This window comes from Molossus molossus, unplaced genomic scaffold (genome assembly GCF_014108415.1).
Source record: "Molossus molossus isolate mMolMol1 unplaced genomic scaffold, mMolMol1.p scaffold_m16_p_8, whole genome shotgun sequence".
In the NCBI taxonomy this organism is placed as follows: domain Eukaryota; kingdom Metazoa; phylum Chordata; class Mammalia; order Chiroptera; family Molossidae; genus Molossus; species Molossus molossus.
The window spans coordinates 38,846,297-38,864,590 of NW_023425402.1; the positions used below are offsets into that span (position 1 = coordinate 38,846,297).

The 18,294-nt window shown below is 39.8% G+C and overlaps 1 protein-coding gene across 1 annotated transcript in view; it reads right to left on the bottom strand.

The window, feature by feature from the left end:
* Positions 1-18,294, bottom strand: part of COL12A1 (collagen type XII alpha 1 chain) — a 107,158-nt gene that overhangs the window by 34,803 nt on the left and 54,061 nt on the right. The window contains exons 28-43 of the mRNA XM_036249070.1: positions 17,987-18,119; positions 17,859-17,885; positions 17,382-17,524; positions 14,810-14,939; positions 14,249-14,388; positions 13,686-13,815; positions 11,695-11,837; positions 9,953-10,082; positions 9,408-9,550; positions 7,699-7,828; positions 5,199-5,318; positions 3,943-4,089; positions 3,079-3,195; positions 2,779-2,925; positions 2,218-2,292; positions 467-606 (exon numbers count right to left, since the gene is read on the bottom strand). Coding sequence (XP_036104963.1) covers positions 467-606; positions 2,218-2,292; positions 2,779-2,925; positions 3,079-3,195; positions 3,943-4,089; positions 5,199-5,318; positions 7,699-7,828; positions 9,408-9,550; positions 9,953-10,082; positions 11,695-11,837; positions 13,686-13,815; positions 14,249-14,388; positions 14,810-14,939; positions 17,382-17,524; positions 17,859-17,885; positions 17,987-18,119 — 1,995 coding nt within the window. The remainder of the gene's footprint in view (positions 1-466; positions 607-2,217; positions 2,293-2,778; positions 2,926-3,078; positions 3,196-3,942; positions 4,090-5,198; positions 5,319-7,698; positions 7,829-9,407; positions 9,551-9,952; positions 10,083-11,694; positions 11,838-13,685; positions 13,816-14,248; positions 14,389-14,809; positions 14,940-17,381; positions 17,525-17,858; positions 17,886-17,986; positions 18,120-18,294) is intronic.

The window sequence follows — 18,294 nt, forward strand, 5'->3', positions numbered from 1 at the left end:
ATACCCTTTGAGTCAATAGTGGCCATTCCTCTGGTCAAGGTAATAGCTGCAATCCCATGATAGAGGGGCAGCAGGGTCCACACACCCACTCCAGTCACTGTTTACCACTGAACCTTCTGACTTAACAGAGTGTGACATCACCATGCATTTAATTTCCAGAACATCAGCTGACCTTTTATGGTAATGTCATTGTAAGAGTTTTAAGCAGGAAGTTGGAATCAGAATCTCCTAAATTCCTCCACAGGAATATAATCTAGCTAAAGAGAATACCTAAAGAAATATTTATGTTTCTGTTTATTTATCATTTATACCCGACTCTTTCCCCAAAATACATGTGTAAAGAAAATATCAAATAACAAAAGTCAAAACGTGATTTGCACTGAAAAGTCTTTCTACTTAAAAAGAGAAGTTTGAAGGAAATAGCAAGACATTACAAGTGAATAGCCACCTATGAAAACACACCCACCTGAATTCCACCAGGATTGACTTCATCAAAGGCTCCCACAGTATTGAAGATGAACTTCACAACTTTGTTAAAATTATCATCCCCAATACTCCAGGAGGCATCAGTCAAGAATACAATATCTGCCTTGGCCCCTTTGCATACTGGATAAATAAAAAACAAACAAACACAGGAAGTCCTAAATCTCATGAATTCTTTCAAGTGAAATTACACAACTGAGAAATCTGGTCTAACACCTTGCTACTCCAAGTGTGGTTCAGTGGCAATAGCATCACTTGAGAAACTTCTTAGAAATGCAGAATCCTGGGCTCTGGAATCATCAACAACAAGATGCCCAGATGGTTCCTACTCACAGTAAAGTGTGAGAGGAAACAGTCTAACTGGCCCTCAATTTCTGCTCTGGAATTACCTCATATACTTAAATCCATTATGCAAATACATGCTCTTTCCTCATAGAATTCAAATAATATTCAAGAAGAAGCTTCAAACAGTAAATGAGGAGGAAATGAAATGAAAAGCAACAATGTCCAGAATTTAATAGTTTGGAAATTTTGTGTATGCTTATCAAAGATGTGTACATAAGGTGTGGTGCAAATAAGGTGCCTTTTAATTTTAAATGAGGCCACTAGAATCATATGGAGGGAAAGAAGGAATGGAATAAAATATCTTTAATTCAATCTTCAGATGTGGAGGCTAAAAAAAATTCTGAAAATAAAAATATAACAGTTTAGTGCATAAAAACTTAATGTATAGAACGTACAACACCAAGAGTGAACCCAAATACAAACTATGAACTTTGGGTGATAATGATGTGTCAGTACAGGCTCATGAATTGTAATGAATGTGCCACTCTGGCGGGGAGGTCGAGGCTGCGGGAGGCTGTGCATGCGAGGGTGCAGGGCACATATAGGAATAAATGTACTTTTCGCTCAATTTTGCTATGGACATAAAACCTCTAAAATATAAAGTATTTTTTTAAAAAACTCAATAAGCCAAATTATTTACTGAATTTCTTTCAATAACCTAATTTAAAGATACCCATTATCATTATACCCTAAAATAATACACTTTCATTTTTTAAAATAGGTTTAGAAGTAATGGTAGTCTAGAGCCTTCTAAGATAAAAGAAAAATACTTTAAAAATCTAACATGCTTTCAGTGAAACTCTGAAAAAAAAAAAATAAACCAGTAGTTAATTAGTTTAAACTTAACTTGATAAAGCACAGAGAACTGCCCTGAATTACTGAGAGACCAGCATTAATAGGATGTGTCTTCAAGTGACAATTATGCCTCAGACTTTAGTCAATAGAAATGTTTTGTGTAAAAGCTTTGTGTAATCCGGGGCATTTCTCAGGTCAGAAACCAGGACTTCCAAAGCCAAAGGCCCAGCAGTTAGCTGGCAGATATAGCCAAAAAGATTCACAGCTCCTACTGTTGCTAGCAGCCCACAGAAAGAAACACCCACCATGTGACCACAGACTGTGTAAGTTAGCATGAGACATTAATCTGCAAAATTAAGAAAAAAATGGTTCCAACTGAAGAGCTGAAGAAGTGTATGACTGATTCTATTCACATCAAAATGTTCCTGGAGGAGGAGAACAAATTACTGGCAGTCTTTTCTTTTAATCTAAAAACTCTTCAACAAGAATAATAAATCAAAAATGGTCTATATCAATTGTAAATGATGTACAGGCTGCATAAGTAAGAAGGCGACAAATCCCTTCTTATCAAATTGCAGAGTCAGCTGTACTTACCATCTCGAGCAGGTGGAATTGTGGGAGGCGGAGGAGGTGTGGGTGGCTCTGTAGGGGCTTCTGTTGGTTTTAAGGCTAGAATTTAAAAAATAATAATTAGAGAAACACAATATGTGCACATTTTGTATCACAGAAGGTAAAGTTTAAGAGCGATTTAAATCCTTGATGACAAACCAAGTCTCGTTGGCACAGACACACTGGGAAATCTATTTCATCTGAACTTAATATCATTGATAGTCCTTCAACACTAACTACAGCTGCAAAAAGCAAAGCCAAGATTCAGAGAGTGAACATAAGGCCTTCAGATGCATCTCAACTTCTCCCTGTCTATTAAAGCCCTTTCCTTAAAATAACACCAACTCTCACAGGGCAAACATGGGTTTCCTGCAGATGCAGGTCCTGAACCAGCCACAGAACCCACCTTCCAGAATCTGCCATCATTATATCATCACTGCTGCCTGTACGGAGACGGGCCAGTGCAGGAGTCACTTCCGTCCCCCACACCTAGAGCATCCTATTCCGAAGCCTAACAGAGACATTCCAGATTACTCAAAAACTTACTGGTACGTTCTTTGATAGAGACACCAGGACCCTCAAGGTTTGGTGTCTGCACAAAAGCAGTGACGCCATAGTCAGTGTCTGGTGAAAGGCCAGTGAAGCAGTGGCTGGTTTCTGATCCACGCACGGTGATTTCCTGTCCTCGGGTTCCTGCCCGTGACCACAAAGGAAAGGCCAGTGGCATCATCAATTACATGTAGAGACATTTGATACACAATTTTGTAAACAAAATGGCATCTTCTTTGCTGACGTTAAAAATGTTGCTACTATGAGCTCCAGTTCTTTCCTGTTCTGCACACGTACCGTCGGCAGGGTTCAGCTTGAGCCTGTAGGAGGTGGCTGCCCGGTGAGGGGACCATCTCACACAGAGTGTATCCCACCCGACCCGGTGAGTTTTCAGATCTGTCACATTTAAATACACTGCAAAATAAACAGAAAGATAATAGATTTGCTTTGTAAATGAAGGCAGAAAAGCATACTTTTAATCACAATTGAATTTTAAAACTTCCACTATGGCAAAAAAAAAGAATGTCTAAAATCTTGCTATATTTTCTTATATGAAACATACATGAACATGTGGCACAGACAGAACAAATCTCCCTTTCCATTGCTGATTTTCAAGAGGAAAGAAATCCACACAGACCCTCTCAACACTACAAATGTCAAAGACATCTCATGGAAAATAAGAAATTTTTCTAAAAGGCAATCTGCTAAGTCCTTAAATCATTATTAAAGCACTTGGTGGCAACAAAATCTGTCTGGGCTGAATTAAGAATCATGGCATTTCTGTGAAAACTTTCAGTTAAATCAATGTATTTAGGTAATACATGTTTTAACATCAAATGTCAAGAAAAACTACAAAAATAAAAAAACTACATAGCCTCCCAACTCTAATTGCACAGATCACTCATGCTGAAATAAAATTATAATTTTTATCTTTCAAAATTCAAAATATAGTATTTTTGCAAACGAAACATATGTCATATACATTTTTGGTACACTGAATTATACTACTTATAGATGTGTTTAGCTGGCTGGACACAAAAGGGTCACCTACTTAATGCTGAGGAAACATAAACATGTTAGGAAGAAATAAAATTAAAACAGGCTGACCTGGTAATCTGTACTACCCTTTTTCTTACAACCATGCAAAGACATGTGACTCACATGTAGTGCCTTGATCCGTCAGGGGGACACTGAGTCCAGAGTCATACTGAGCATAAACATTTACATCATAGGTGGTGCTGGGATTGAGATTGTGCAATGTGTATGATGTCACTTCTCCAACAAAGACTTCCATAGGCTCATTGGAACCTTTAATAACAACCACAAAAATACATAGATATATGGCATTATTAATCTCAAATTTTTCTTAAAATCAAAATGTCTTAACTTACACTCCAAGGATAGTATAAACACCATTAATTCCAAAGCCCTTATGCACTTGTTCACTGTAGCACAAGCCACATTATATGGTGAATACAAAGCTGCAAGCAGAGGCTGAATTCTTTACCCTCTGATTCTCAAAGCATAGTACAGTACCTGGAATGTAGTGGGTACATAATCAATATTCCTTTAATGAATAAATCAATCACACAATCAACTACCTTAGAATCTCCAGCCTCTTCTCTAAGCTTCGTTTGCTGGCCTTGTGCTTTGCACATAGTAGGTGCTAAATTAACATTTTCAGTGTATTGTAGAGAAGATTTAAGAGCATCCATCTTGGACATCATTCTATAAGTTCAGTGACTGGAGGTCCTCAGTTACTGACACTCTTCCTCCTTTAAGTTCTCTCTCCATTTCTTACATAAGCTCACCTTCCCTTTCTTGTACTCTATGTCTTTCAAGGAAAATTTTCTGAAAGTTCCTGGGTGCATGGAAGATGCCCCAGCACATTTGGTGCAAAGAGAACTTTTCTTCCACTGTTCTAAGCATGTAGAGAGAACATAGAATTATAACAAATGATTTAATAAAGGTAATATCCATTTAGGTGAAAGTGTCAATGAGACGTTGAAAGCAAGCCTGTCATAAATAAACTAAAATACATATGCCCCAAATGGAATAAATCCTTGACATAATGGGGAAAATACAGAAATTTATATTGTTTAAATATGCATTATTTCATAATCATAAGAACACATAGGAAGTCTGAACAAAAACACCTTCAATTTGTGCAATTTTATGGACTAGGTAGTACTTTTTAGTTGTGCAAATTAATGAGAATCTCCTCTACACCCATAGTAACAACGATACTTGAGACCACTCTTTTAAATGCTATTTCCAGAAACATTACCTCTGATCATAGGGGACTGGATATAACTGAACTGTTAATAGTGTCTAATCATAGGGGATGAAACAAAGGATACCCTCATAACCAAATAACTCTCCAGTGCATTTTTATCATGATAAAGGTGCTTCCTTACCCACTGGTTTATACACAATTTTATATCCAAGAACTGGAGAGGGTGAAGGATCCCAGGATACCCTGAATCTTGTGTACCACTCATCAGAGATGTGTATGTTCTGAGGCGGAAGTAGTCCCACTGCAAACAAATATTGGCACACATTACTGACCTTTCATTGACACACAGGGAGAGCATAGAACTTGATGAGTATCAGCTATAAGTACTGATAGTACAACCCCATGAAATAAATTTAATAGTATTCCATAAGTTCCTTATCCGGAAAACAAAAGATATTAAAATGTTCAACAGAAAACTTCCATATTCAAACTGCAACTCAAATGGACTCAGGAACCGGTGATTTCCAAAGCTCAGATGTTACATGATGCAGAATGATAGAAAATAGGAAATCTCATACCATTGTTTAAATGTTGTTGATTACAGACTGTCAGAGCCAAAAAGCAATTTAGAGACTAAAGTCCAACCACCTTATCACATAAATAAGATGTGATTTTCCCAAGACCACACAGCTCGCTAGTGACTAAAATGACATTCTTTCCCATCACCATTCTATTCTCCACCAACATAACCTAGAGTAGGTCCTCAAGCCTTCCGAGGTACCGCCTCCAACTCCACATGCTGTAAAACCAGTGCTGTTAGGCAGCATGTTAAGTAGTTGCTGAGTTATTATTCATAGAATTACCCAAATAAGAAATCCAACCTGAAAACTTTTTTTTTTTTTTTTTTGGTGTTTTAAAAATTATGCTTTATTACCACCCTGTGTTGCTCCAGGAGAGGCCTGCATCGGGTGGTAGGTATGCTGGGCTCAGGGTCTGTGTGGTCTGTGAGAAGGTGATAATAACATTTTCACGGGTGAAACTAGAAAGGGCTTTGACCCTTCCTGGAAAATTCAATATAAAGGAAATATTTTTAAATATTCTCAAATATGCCATTTCCCCAGAAAAGCACCAAAACCTATTCTAAAACCTAAGGGAAAGTAAACAGTGGGAAGTTGTTCAATTAAATCATCTTGATTTTATTTATTTATTTATTTTATCCTCATCCGAGGACATTTTTTTTTTTTATCCTCACCTGAGAACATTTTTCCATTTTTTGTTCAGATAGTGTGGGAGGGGGAGAGAGAGAGAGAGAGAAAAACATCAACGTGAAAGGGACACATCGAGTGGTTGCCACCCACACGACCCAACCAGGGCCGGGGACAAACTGCAACCGAGGTACATGCCCTTAGCGGGAACCGAACCCGGTCTCTCAGGACCGCAGGCCAATGCTCTAACCGCTGAGCCAAACCAGCCAGGGCTTGCTTCTTTTTTTTTGCATTTATCTTCAGATAGAGCATCAGGGAGAGAGGAAGGGAGAGAGAGAGAGAAACATTGATGTAAGAGAAACACATCGACTGGTTGCCACCCACACAACCCCAACTGGGGCCGGGGACAAACTACAACTGAGGTACATACTCGTAGCGGGAACTGAACCAGGGACACTCTGGTCGATGGGTCAACGCTCTAACGGCTGAGCCAAACCGGCCAGGGCTATATCTTAATTTTAAATTAAAATTACTAAACCTAGTCTCTATTGCTTCAGTACAATAGACAGTAGGTATCAATAAATACATAAATTCCTGGCCATTAGAGACTCTAGTCCTGTTTTTCTCTAAAGAGCTTTCAAATGAACCTCTCTCAAAGTCTGTAATGCTGTCACGGTCATCTAAGCACAAAAAAGGTTTAGGCAACTGAGTGTAGTAAGGATCCTGAAATCAGGCGGAACAAAGTGGGGGAAAAAAGGAATGCCAATATTTACCAGTTAACAGAAGCCAGACTTGCAGCCTAGCATGTCTTTATGCTACTGCAGTACCTCTCACCCTGGCTGCTCATTAGAACATCAGGAGGCCCAGGCCACACCTCGGACCAGTTCCATCAGTAACTCCGGGGCTGGCTCCCGGGCAAAGCACTTTTTAAAGCTCCTCAGGTGATTCCAATGAGCAACCAAACTGGAGAACCTAAACCCTAAGAAACTGCCACAGTATAGGCTAGAAAGGGGGCCCAAACACGGGTGATTCTTTATAAATTGCTTGGTACAATAGAAAAAAAGCATATATTTTTTAAAAGCTACATTTGTAAAGAGAGAAGATAAATGCTAATCATCTGGTTTATTTATCACTCAAGGTTCTATCATGATGAAGTGTTTCTTGCGGATAGTAAATTAACAAGTTAATAGCTACCAGCTTAACTGTACCACACAAACTAAAACAATATTCCGAGAAGATGCAATGGTTTTCCAAAGGAGAAACAACACTATCTCAAGTAAAGCAAAATATGTAGATCTTGCCTCCTTTTTCTTCTTTAAGTGGACCTTCAAACAGTCAAAAATTACAAGTTCTGTTCTCATACCATTTTGACAAAATTCAATGTCTAATGTAAAGGTTAATGCAATACCAATGTAGTATTTGAGCTGCATTGGTAAAGGCAGAAGTCAAAGATTGTAAAAGGTAGAAGACACTTACCAGTTCTTCCATTTCCTGTCAGATGACTACCATCTCCATCTTCATAAATAGGGATCACAGTGATTTTATATGGAGTATCAGACTGCAGGGGCTGCAGGATTACATTGTTTCTTCTGCCTGGGACTGTGGTCTATGGGGGAAGTTAAATTATAAATTCATTACCAGCTATAGGACTTTCAGATCAAAAGACAATATTGTTTTATCGATTCTCATTCACAGTCATGTTTTCTTCATAGTTTATTTTGTTACACAACAGCGCGTGGCAGGGCAGGTTGTCCACACTGCCTGTGTGGGGCATGGGAGAGTGGTTTTAGAGTCACAGCGATCTGGGCTCAAATCCCAGATTAGCCATTTACCAGCCTTATGACTTAGCAGCTCTGATGAAAATCGTGAGGATGAAAAGCAACAACGTGTACACCTCAGAACACATTACTGAATACCGCACCGCGCAGTAGTGCGTTTGTCTCGTTCATGTCTCATCGGTATGTTACGTTTCTGTGCATTCCTTCAACAAATGTACCAAGTACTCACTGTGAGCCAGGCATGGTGAGAGTTTCTGCTCTCAAGAGTATCAGTTCGGCTAATACTAATTAGATAAAAAAGAAGAAATGGAAAATGCATATAACTACCTCCAAGAAAAGGAAACTAATCAGCTAGATCTCTTTTTCAGTCCTAAAGTTTGCCGGTGATCCCCAGAGTAGAGTTCCTGGATTACAAACGGTGAATTGGGGGAAGAAATTATATTTGTACTGTTTTCAGATACTGAAGGGAAATTGCACAGTTGTACCTGGAAAGGCTGAACAAACACTGAGGCCGGATGCCCCTGCTTTGGCACCCTAAGTGTGGCAATGAGGCTTATCTCATTTTGATCAGAAACACTAAATGGCAATTACATGTGTTTCAGATTAATGAAAACAAGAGCTTAAACTAAGGCTGAACATATCAAGTTCAAGCAGGTGAAATATTTTATAACATGGGGATAATGGAAGAATGATCAAAGAGAACGCATGGAGCAAAATGGTTGCAAACAACACACCAGACTGCTTTACGATGAAGATGAACGCGGCCCGTGATCTTTCACTAAACCATGACTGAACGTTAAAGAAAGTGCTGACTCATGGATATGCCTACTGAGGGCCATGCTATAAGAAACTTGAATCTGGTTCTAGGCAGATAAAACATGGCACTCAAAACGCCTGAAGTTAATATTAGAGTATGTGTATTCCCAAACCAAAGTGTACTGAAAAATGTTAAATTTAGAGAGACTAGAGACAAATTAGCATGGATATTTAAGGAAGACCTTGTAAAGAAACTAGATTTAAAGAAAAAGGGAATCTATGAGTAGTCGGAGCATTTGAACTTTAACTTAGGTAGCTCAGAATCATTGGGACCATGTTTCACTAGACTTAATTCCTATGGTGTAATTAGGTGGTTAGAAATATGCATTTCATGAGATGAGACCGATTTTTCCATCTGTATTTAGAATAAAAATGATCCCCAAAGACACTGATTCTCTGTAGTGTGGAAGGCCACACTAGGCACATTCGGGTGGTCCAAGTATCACGTCAGACAGTCATATAGAATGTAACTGACACCCAAGAGTCAGGACTCAACTCTACCCCTAGCACAGTCCTGTAGAAGAAAGCTTCATTTTACCCTCCAACCAGGTCAGGCTACAAAATGCTCAAATAAATGAGAATCAGACTCACATATTCATCAATTGGATCGCCAACAGTGGGAGCATAAATGATCCTGTATTGCTGAACTGGCCCATCAGCATGATCCCAGGCCACAGAGAGGCTATTGGTTGTCTCCCCAAAGACTCTCAGATTTCTTGGTCCACTTCGAGGTACTAAATAAGTAAAAGATAATAGAGTCATTTGCCGCCTGTAAGCATGAATGACGTGGGGATGGAGAGAATGAAAGAATTTTACTCTGGTCAGATTATGGAAGCAAGGATCAGGTGTTTCACCATTCACTCGGTTGTTTACTTCTATGCTAAAACACATATCTTCTGTGGTTTTAAGGTGAAAAGTGCTACATTCCAGAGCTACTGTTACATGCTGAACGTCCAGGGAAATAAAACTACATAAATGTACAGACTGGGAAAGAAAAGGATGGTTTTAACCACTATGACCACTTCCTGTTGAATGAAACATGTTTCATTATGTTTGCTGAGTAGCACTGCCCACTCAGAGAAGCCCTGCCAACTGAGTTACAAGGGAATGGGGTGGAGAAAGGATTTCTGCCTCACGAGTTCGGCCCTGCGCGGGGCTGGGATTCCCCTCTCCATCCGAGTAGACAGCCACGATGTTCACGGAATAGGGTGTGTCCGGAACCAGCCGCTCCAGGTGCACCGTGCGGGTATTTCCTGGCACCACAATCTGGAGGGGAGGAAAAGCCAAGTTCTGCCTCATGAAAACCCAAACATTTACCAAGTCTTTTATTAGTCAGCATAATAACTTTGATAATAAATGGCTGAGCCCAGACACGTCAGAAGCCGACTGCTGTGCTTCTTCATGAGATCTGCCCAACCCACACCATCAGATGCAACTTGGCCTCAGAAATTTCCTCTCCAGAGTTAGTTCACACTCGACTTCAGTAGCTTTGATCATCTCGCATTTATGTTTAGTGTAAATATTTTTTTTTTTTTTTATCCTCACCCGAGGACATTTTTCCATCTTTTGTTCAGGTAGAGCGGGAGGGAGAGAGAAGAACAGAGAGAGAGAGAAACATCGATGTGAAAGGAACACATCGAGTGGCTGCCACCCTCACAACCGACCAGGGCCGGGGACAAACTGCAACCAAGGTACGTGCCCTTAGCGGGAACCGAACCCGGGTCTCTCAGGACCGCAGGCCGACGCTCTAACCACTGAGCCAAACCGGCCAGGGCTGTTTAGTGTAAATATTATCAAGTATAGCACCCAGGGCTCATGATAGTAACCCAAAGAACACTCCTGAATGTCAGACACACGTAAGAGACTTCTACACTGGTGGGGGAGAAATTCCGTATTCAAATAGAGAGCAACTCTATGCAATGGACAAGGTCAGCATTGCCTGAATATGTCCTAGCATACACGGGGTCATGCAGATCAATATTCTTACAGAACACATGTACTGGTCATCATTTGTTTATCTTTGTTCATCATTACTGTTTAGTTTTATAGACTTGTAAATAGCCCTGGCCAGTTTGGCTCAGCAGTTAGAGCACTGGCCTGCGGACCAGAGAGACCCAGGTTCGATTCCCGCTAAGGGCACGTGCCTTGGTTGCAGTTCCAGTTGGGGTTGTGTGGGTGGCAACCACTCGATGTGTCTCTCTCACGTGGATGTTTTTCTCTCTCTTTCTTCCTCCCTCTCTCCCTCCTGCTCTATCCGAAGATAAATGCAAAAATGTCCTCGGGTGAGGATAAAAAATTTTTTAAAAGAGACTTGTAAATAAACTTAGTCTGTAAGTTTACTTTTTCCTTAAGTGTTCTGGGACTGTCCTTATTCAAATTAGTAATTTCTGCTTTCTAAATTATTACTTTACTAAAAAACCACATAGTATTCTGAATTGAGGATAGATTGGGCAATCTGTACGAGCCAGTGGAGAAATACTCTAAGACAGTTTCATAATACGACATTTGTACTTGACAACAAAAGCCCATATTGACTAGGTTTAGCAATGATTTGCATTTATTCCTGGAGTCTTTAATTCATATTGCTAATTGGCATTTTCCCCAACCTTCACTTCTGCTAACGAATTTTATAATTAATACACCTTCCTTCATTCATCAAAAGCAATCATTTAATCACCACACTCGGGCATATCTGCATTCTCACAGGCTTCGCAACATGACACAGACATGAGCCTACATTCGTCAGGAGATGACGTGTCCCTGAGACTTGGTGCCACTCAACAACCAGCTTATTGTTCTGGGCCAGCAGCCATGGCAGGGGGCGCAGCAGAATCTACAACATTCATCGGCTGAGCTCTGAGATGACAAAATGACTTACAGATTCCGAGGGCGCCGTGCCAGCCTCGGGAGAGTACATGATGCGATACTGCTGCACAGGCCCAGGGGCCGGGTCCCAGCGAACATCCATGCTGTTGGGCGTAGGGTTGTACACTTGGATGTTTCTCGCCAATCCTCTCACCACTGAGAAAGGAAAAGTCAACACATATTTCTTAAGTCTGTTTATACATGTTGAGTTTTTGTTATTACTTTTCCAGAACTTATACTTTGTAAAAGGATAAAATACCATCCTCCTTAAACTCCTAAGTATCTATATACAAAAGCATATTTTAACTCTCCAAATCCAAATTTACACAATGTTAGTCAATTATGGTCTTTATCTATAAGAAAGCAAAGTTGTTGCCAATAAAAACAAGCTAATAATTGTAGTAATACTGGGCTGATCATAAAGGGACAAGGGATAAGGAACAAGACAACTGGAAAAGGAGCTTCCGTTTTCCAACATAGGTGATGGAGAGAGAGAGAGGAGGAGTTTTACAGTGTTTCTAATTCTATGAATGTCTTCCAAGACTAAAATTAGTAGGGAACAGACCAACAAACCTCAGAAGGAAGGGACAGGAGCTGGAAAAGATAAAACAAAGAACTAATATGCATATATATACAACCAATAGACAAAGACAACAGTGCAGTGAGGGTGGTGGGGAGAGTGGGGAGGAGGGTGTCAGTGGGGGAGGGTGTCAGTGGGGGTAAAAGGAGGGGCATCTGTAATACTTTCAATAATAAAGATAAATTTTAATAAATAAATAGCCCGGCCAATGTGGCTCAGTGGTTGAGCTCAGAGGTTGCCGGTTCAATTCCTTGTCAGGGCACATGCCCAGGTTGTGGGCCCGATCTCCAGTGGGGGGCATGTAGGAGGTGGCCAATCAATGCTCTTTCTCATCAATGTTTCTATCTCTCTCTCCCTCTCCCTTGCCCTCTCTCTAAAAAATAAAGAAAAAAAATTGTTTTAATAAATAAATAAAATTAAAGGCAAAGTAGGGAGAAATAAGATCCTCAGTTCTCAATTATCTGCCCCAAAAGGGACTTAAAAAAACATAAACTAAATCCACGCATCTCAAACTGTAACTTAGTCAATAGCATCATCTTTCTAGACCACTAATCTTTTACTGAAAGCACCATCCATACTTGCTTCCTTCCAGCCATCAGAAAGCATATTTTTAAAGCCAAAGAAGTATTTATAAGTATGTACAACACTTTAAGAAACACTACAGCCCTGGCCGGTTTGGCTCAGCGGTTGGAGCATCGGCCTGCGGTCCAGAGAGACCCGGGTTCGGTTTCCGTTAAGGGCACATACTTCGGTTGCAGTTTGTCCCCGGCCCTGGTTGGTCGTGCGGGTGGCAGCCACTCGATGTGTCCCTTCATGTCGATGTTTCTCTCTCTCTCTCTTCCTCTCTCTCCCTCCCGCCCTATCTGAACAAAAAATGGAAAAATGTCCTCGAGTGAGGATAAAAAAAAAAAAAAGAAACACTACAAAAAAAAACAGTAAAACCACTATACACTGGTTTTCAAGATGTTAGTGGCTAAGGAAAGCACACAGATTTTTAATGCCAAAAGGCGCTTCTCTCAGCAAATCAGAGAGATGTGCTATCAAGTAATGTCATGAACAGATTTCAGAGAGTCACACTATACAAACAATTCCAAAACAAACTGTCACAGAGATGAATAAAGCACAGAGCAAAGTTCAATGAATTTCTATCAGTGGGAGAATAACCAAAGTGGGGAACTAATGATTGTATACGTTTTATAAATCTTGAAATTATCATTTCAGAAGACAAATGCCATTATACACTTTTTCTTTCATACACTAAAATAGTAATAGTTAGGGTCTGGGAGGCGAATTAGAGGTAATTTTTATGTTTTTATATTGTTATTCTCAATTTTCCAATTTTTTTTCAATGGGCCTATACAGCCTTTATAAAGAAAAGTAAAATTTATAATAATGAGGAAAGATTTCTCTGCCTTCTTACTTACATGTCCTTCCAGTATCTGAGGTGCGTCCTCCATCACCTTCAGTATAAACGGGAACTACTGTGACAGTGTACGGGGTGTCCGGCTGCAGGGTCCTAAGAATGGCATAATTGGTATTCCCAGGGATTGGTACCTAAAGATTTTAATAAAACATAAAGCACTTGGTTTAAAAAACTTGTGTAAAAAAATAATACTTCATACAATAGAATACTCAAAATCCTAACTCAAGACCAAGTCAAGAAGCAAGCTCTGTAATATTGGAATTAGTGTCCTCCTATAAACTATTACAAGAGGTTATGAAGACTTCTCTAGACCCCTACACTCACCCTAGACTCCCCTTTTAGAACTTCTGGAGTGATTACTTTCCCCAGCCCTAATGCCCCACAATCTCCTTATCACCCAGGAGCCACAGCACCAACCGCCTCTCTGTCAAGTTCTATTAAGTGAACATAAATTTCATTGATGCTAAAACATATCGGTTATGTTTTAGCTCCTTTAGCTCCACTTTTAAATCATTCAGCTACAGTTTAAACAAACACGCATTTTTCACTGTAGGAAATAATTACCAGTTCCTCTGGACCACCTGCTGTTGGTGCATAGAAGAGCTTGTACTGGCGAGGATTTCCTTCCGCGTGGTCCCAGCGAACACTCAAGGTACTGGTAGAAGGGTCATACACTCTCAGGTTCCGCACAGTATTCAGAGGCTCTGAGATGCACAGAAATCACACCACAGTGTGATCCGAACAGCCAAGCACACACGAAACATAGGTTCAATGATCTCTCCCAGGAGCTCAGAACATAGCAGGCACCCCAGAGTGGGCACCCACAAATATTTGTTAAAGTAGTGAATAAATGAAAAAATGTCTGCAATATTCTGGTACATGTTTCATCTCTCCACAAGATATTTTGGCCTCAGAACATTTTTTTTTAATCCTAGAAAATAATAAGTGTTTTCTCCATAAACAGAGACAGTTAACTCCAAACAAGGATGTAAAACAATATATATTATTTTTAAATGCATTTTTAAAGATTAGAAAATCTCTGTGTCACCTCATTGTTTCCAGATAAACGTGCTTCCGTTCCAATTGCAGTTATTAAAGAAGCTACAGGGGTCTGGGTTCACTTACTAGTCTTGCCTCTTCCCGTCATCCGACCTCCTTCGCCATCAGGATACAGGGAGGACACGGTGATCGTGTAAGGAGTGTCAGGCTTCAGTTTCTGCAGGAGCACACTGTTCTGTCGTCCTCCTATTGTGATCTTGAGTGAAACAGGAAAAAGTGTTAACCTTGTTCTCTCCATCTCGCTGGTCTGTTAGAAAAAGCTCTTTCTAAGGCAGCCATTTGAGACTCTTGCCAAGGTCTGGAAACACATACTACAGTGAAAATTTAAAGATATCTTATGCTATAGGTCTAAATATAACCTATGCATCGTAACTCACACAAAGGACCCTACGCCTTACACTGGCGGCTTCCAAAAGATATTTCAACTTGATCATCACCAACACTGAGAAATTTCACCCAAAACACATTTCACAGATCTCCTCCCACACAGGCATTAATCATAAGTGAGCTACAAAGGCGCTTTAAGATAGCAAAGACTTGCGTAACGTTAGAGGCTCCGCACCATTCAGGATTATTCTTACTTTTTTTTTTTTTTTTACAGATGTTTCTTATTTGCTTTAGAAACACATTAAAATGATTCAGCAAAAGATCTAAAGCTTTTGGTGTTTCCCCCCAAAGCACTGCCACTCGAACAGCATTAACTGTGTAAACCGCGTGCGGGGCCCCTTCGCCAGGACACACTCAGGCAGGAGTTCCCAGTCGTCTCCATGTGGTCTGACGCTTTCTCAATTTCCTCCAATTACAGAGCTTTCAGTATTTTATTCATTGCTTAAGGCTATCGAGCTATCTTGTTGAAAGAAAATTTGTATGATTTGTTAACAGTTTTACCGAATTCAGATGTTTGTGCCATACTAATTAAAATTGCATGAAAATGGCACACTGCCCACAGAGAGCACATGTGGATGGCTGGATATGCTAGCACAGTCCAGATGTCTCCAGCACTGCACCCATCCTTCCAAGTTCCAGAGGAAACCTCAGTGAATCACTGTAGTCATCCTAATAAAAGCAAATTGAACTAGAGTGGCTAATTGTAATAAATTTAATATTTGAGGTGATGAGAAAAAAGTCTCAGTGTCAGTACAAGCCTCTGGTACTTAACAAATCTGAAAGCATCCACTTAATAGCTCTAGCCTTATGAGTAAGCAGAGGGCTGTCTGTCTACTTCTTCCATCCAACTGTCCAAGATAAGCTTAGCATCAGTGACTCATTACTTTGATTATTTCGTGGACTAGCATTAAAATGAAAAGATCCTTAATAGCAACAAACCTTAGGGGATCATCAGCTAATACTTTCCAGAGGATACATTTATGAGACACCATCTAATTATAACAAATAGCTGAGAAACAGCAGTTGGAAGGTCAGTATCACTAAGGAGAGAAATGTTAAGGTCAAGATTATCTTGCTATATATAAAGTTTTACCTAAATCTGGTCTGGCATAGACAAAGGAAGTTTTGTTTCTAACATTAAAACATCAATCCATCAAACGTGTCTTACTTTTGATCAAAGCCAGATGGTTACAGTTGGTATTTAGTTTATTGTTGATAACATATTTAACTCAAATAGACAAATTCGTCATCCAAATGTATCAAATTACCTAAGTCCAGTTCTATGGAAACCTCAAATGACCAATTTAAAAGTCACACTGGGGAGGGGAGGATTTCTGGTTCAGCTAAACCCACTTACTACTATGGAACATCAGGGACCTTTAACCACGGCCAGCATCTACCACTGCGGACGCCTCTAAACTGGAGAGATATATGACACACTGCGGGAGCTCAGCAAGTCAGATGATTAAAGGTCAATAATGCAAAACTCTCTAAAGCTACATGAGGAAACATGATAGCCCCAAAAACAGACAACAAAACACTGGACTTCACCAAAAGCATCAGCCCATCTGTATAAAAATCATGGTGCTTCGTGAGCTAGGATCATGTGAGCAGTTCTAGTCACACATCTCATAAAAACCAAAGCTGGGGAAAGTTCAAAGATAGACAACTGAAGTCAGCAAGACAAATGGATAAGGACGCCATTAAATAAGCAAAGACTAGGAAAATCAAAAAGACAAAGGCTGAGTTTATAGTCCTACCATCTTTCTCAGGAACCTCCATTTAGATAATATAAAAATGACAAGTAGTATGAATGAGGTGAACAGGCATGCAGGTCTGCAAACACCAGATCTAAGAGATACCACATGACATGCGAAAACAGAAAAACTAGAATGATGGAAGTTTAGTAAACGTTCAGCGCTTGAATAAGACATGGATTGAAAATCTAAATAGACTCAAAAATCTAGATATCTTCATGAATAATCCAACTCTAACAGATTTAAAGGGAAATGAGGTTACATTGAGGCACATGTCTGATGCTGGGAGATGACCATGAAAAGCAACTCTCATCTTTCATGTGAATATCCACTGAGTCTCCATCATGGACGGGAGTCAAGTATTTCCATCCAATAGAGCAAATCTTGCATCTCTCAAAATAATAAGTATGACTAAATGAATATTGTGGGTGAAAGGAGTTTGAAGAGGCAAGGGTAGAATTTTTCCAAGTAATCATTTTTACAAAACAGATTACCGTTTGTTCATTGCCTTCCCCTGTGGAAGGCTGGTAAGTGATCCTGTATTTCTGCACACGACCACTAGCGGGATCCCACTTAACGGTCAAGCTGTTAGATGTTGCATTGTAGACCTGAAGGTTTCGTGGGCCACTTTTTGGAGCTGAAGGAAGATTGTTGAGAAACATAGTCAGCACACAGAACAATGCCTCCCCCCAAAATATGCACTGTTGCCAAGAAAAATCAGTAGAGCTATATGCCTCTAGGATTAGAACTAAATTGGTCATTGAATCCTAAATAACTCATTAACAAATAGTAGCTAAGTAAAGTTTTTCAAGAAAGTCCTGTTTAAAAAAGGTTTCCATCACCATCTTACAATTTGAAAGCAGAAGGCCTGTTTGCAATGGGTTTTAGGGTACTTTTCATTCATTCATCATTCATTCATTCATTCTTTCATTATTTGGTCATTCATACAATTCAGCAAACTAAATTCTTACCTGGTGTTGGTAAGGGTATCAAACGCACTAAAAAAAAAAAGAATTTAGAAAAATATTACTAATATAGCTAGAGCTCTATTTTTTTAATTCATTTTAAAATGACAATGTCCTGAAGGCTGAACACCTACATGTGCGCTCGCTGCCACTCAAGTCATCACTTTCTGACTCGTCAGGATAGATGGCAGTCACAGAAACGTCATAGAGAGTGTTTGGGTTCAGGTTTTCAAACACCAAAGTATTCTCATCTCCATTTAAGATGGTCTTAGGAAAGAGGAAAACAAATCCACACAAATTAAGTCACCACGTATGTCAAACACACAATGGCAGTCTGTTGACATTATTCAGCCACACGTTCCTGCTCTGATTCATGCCATGAACTCAAATATCACTAATACGAAAGGATGCTTTTCTGGCAACAGAGGTAACGCCTATTTCA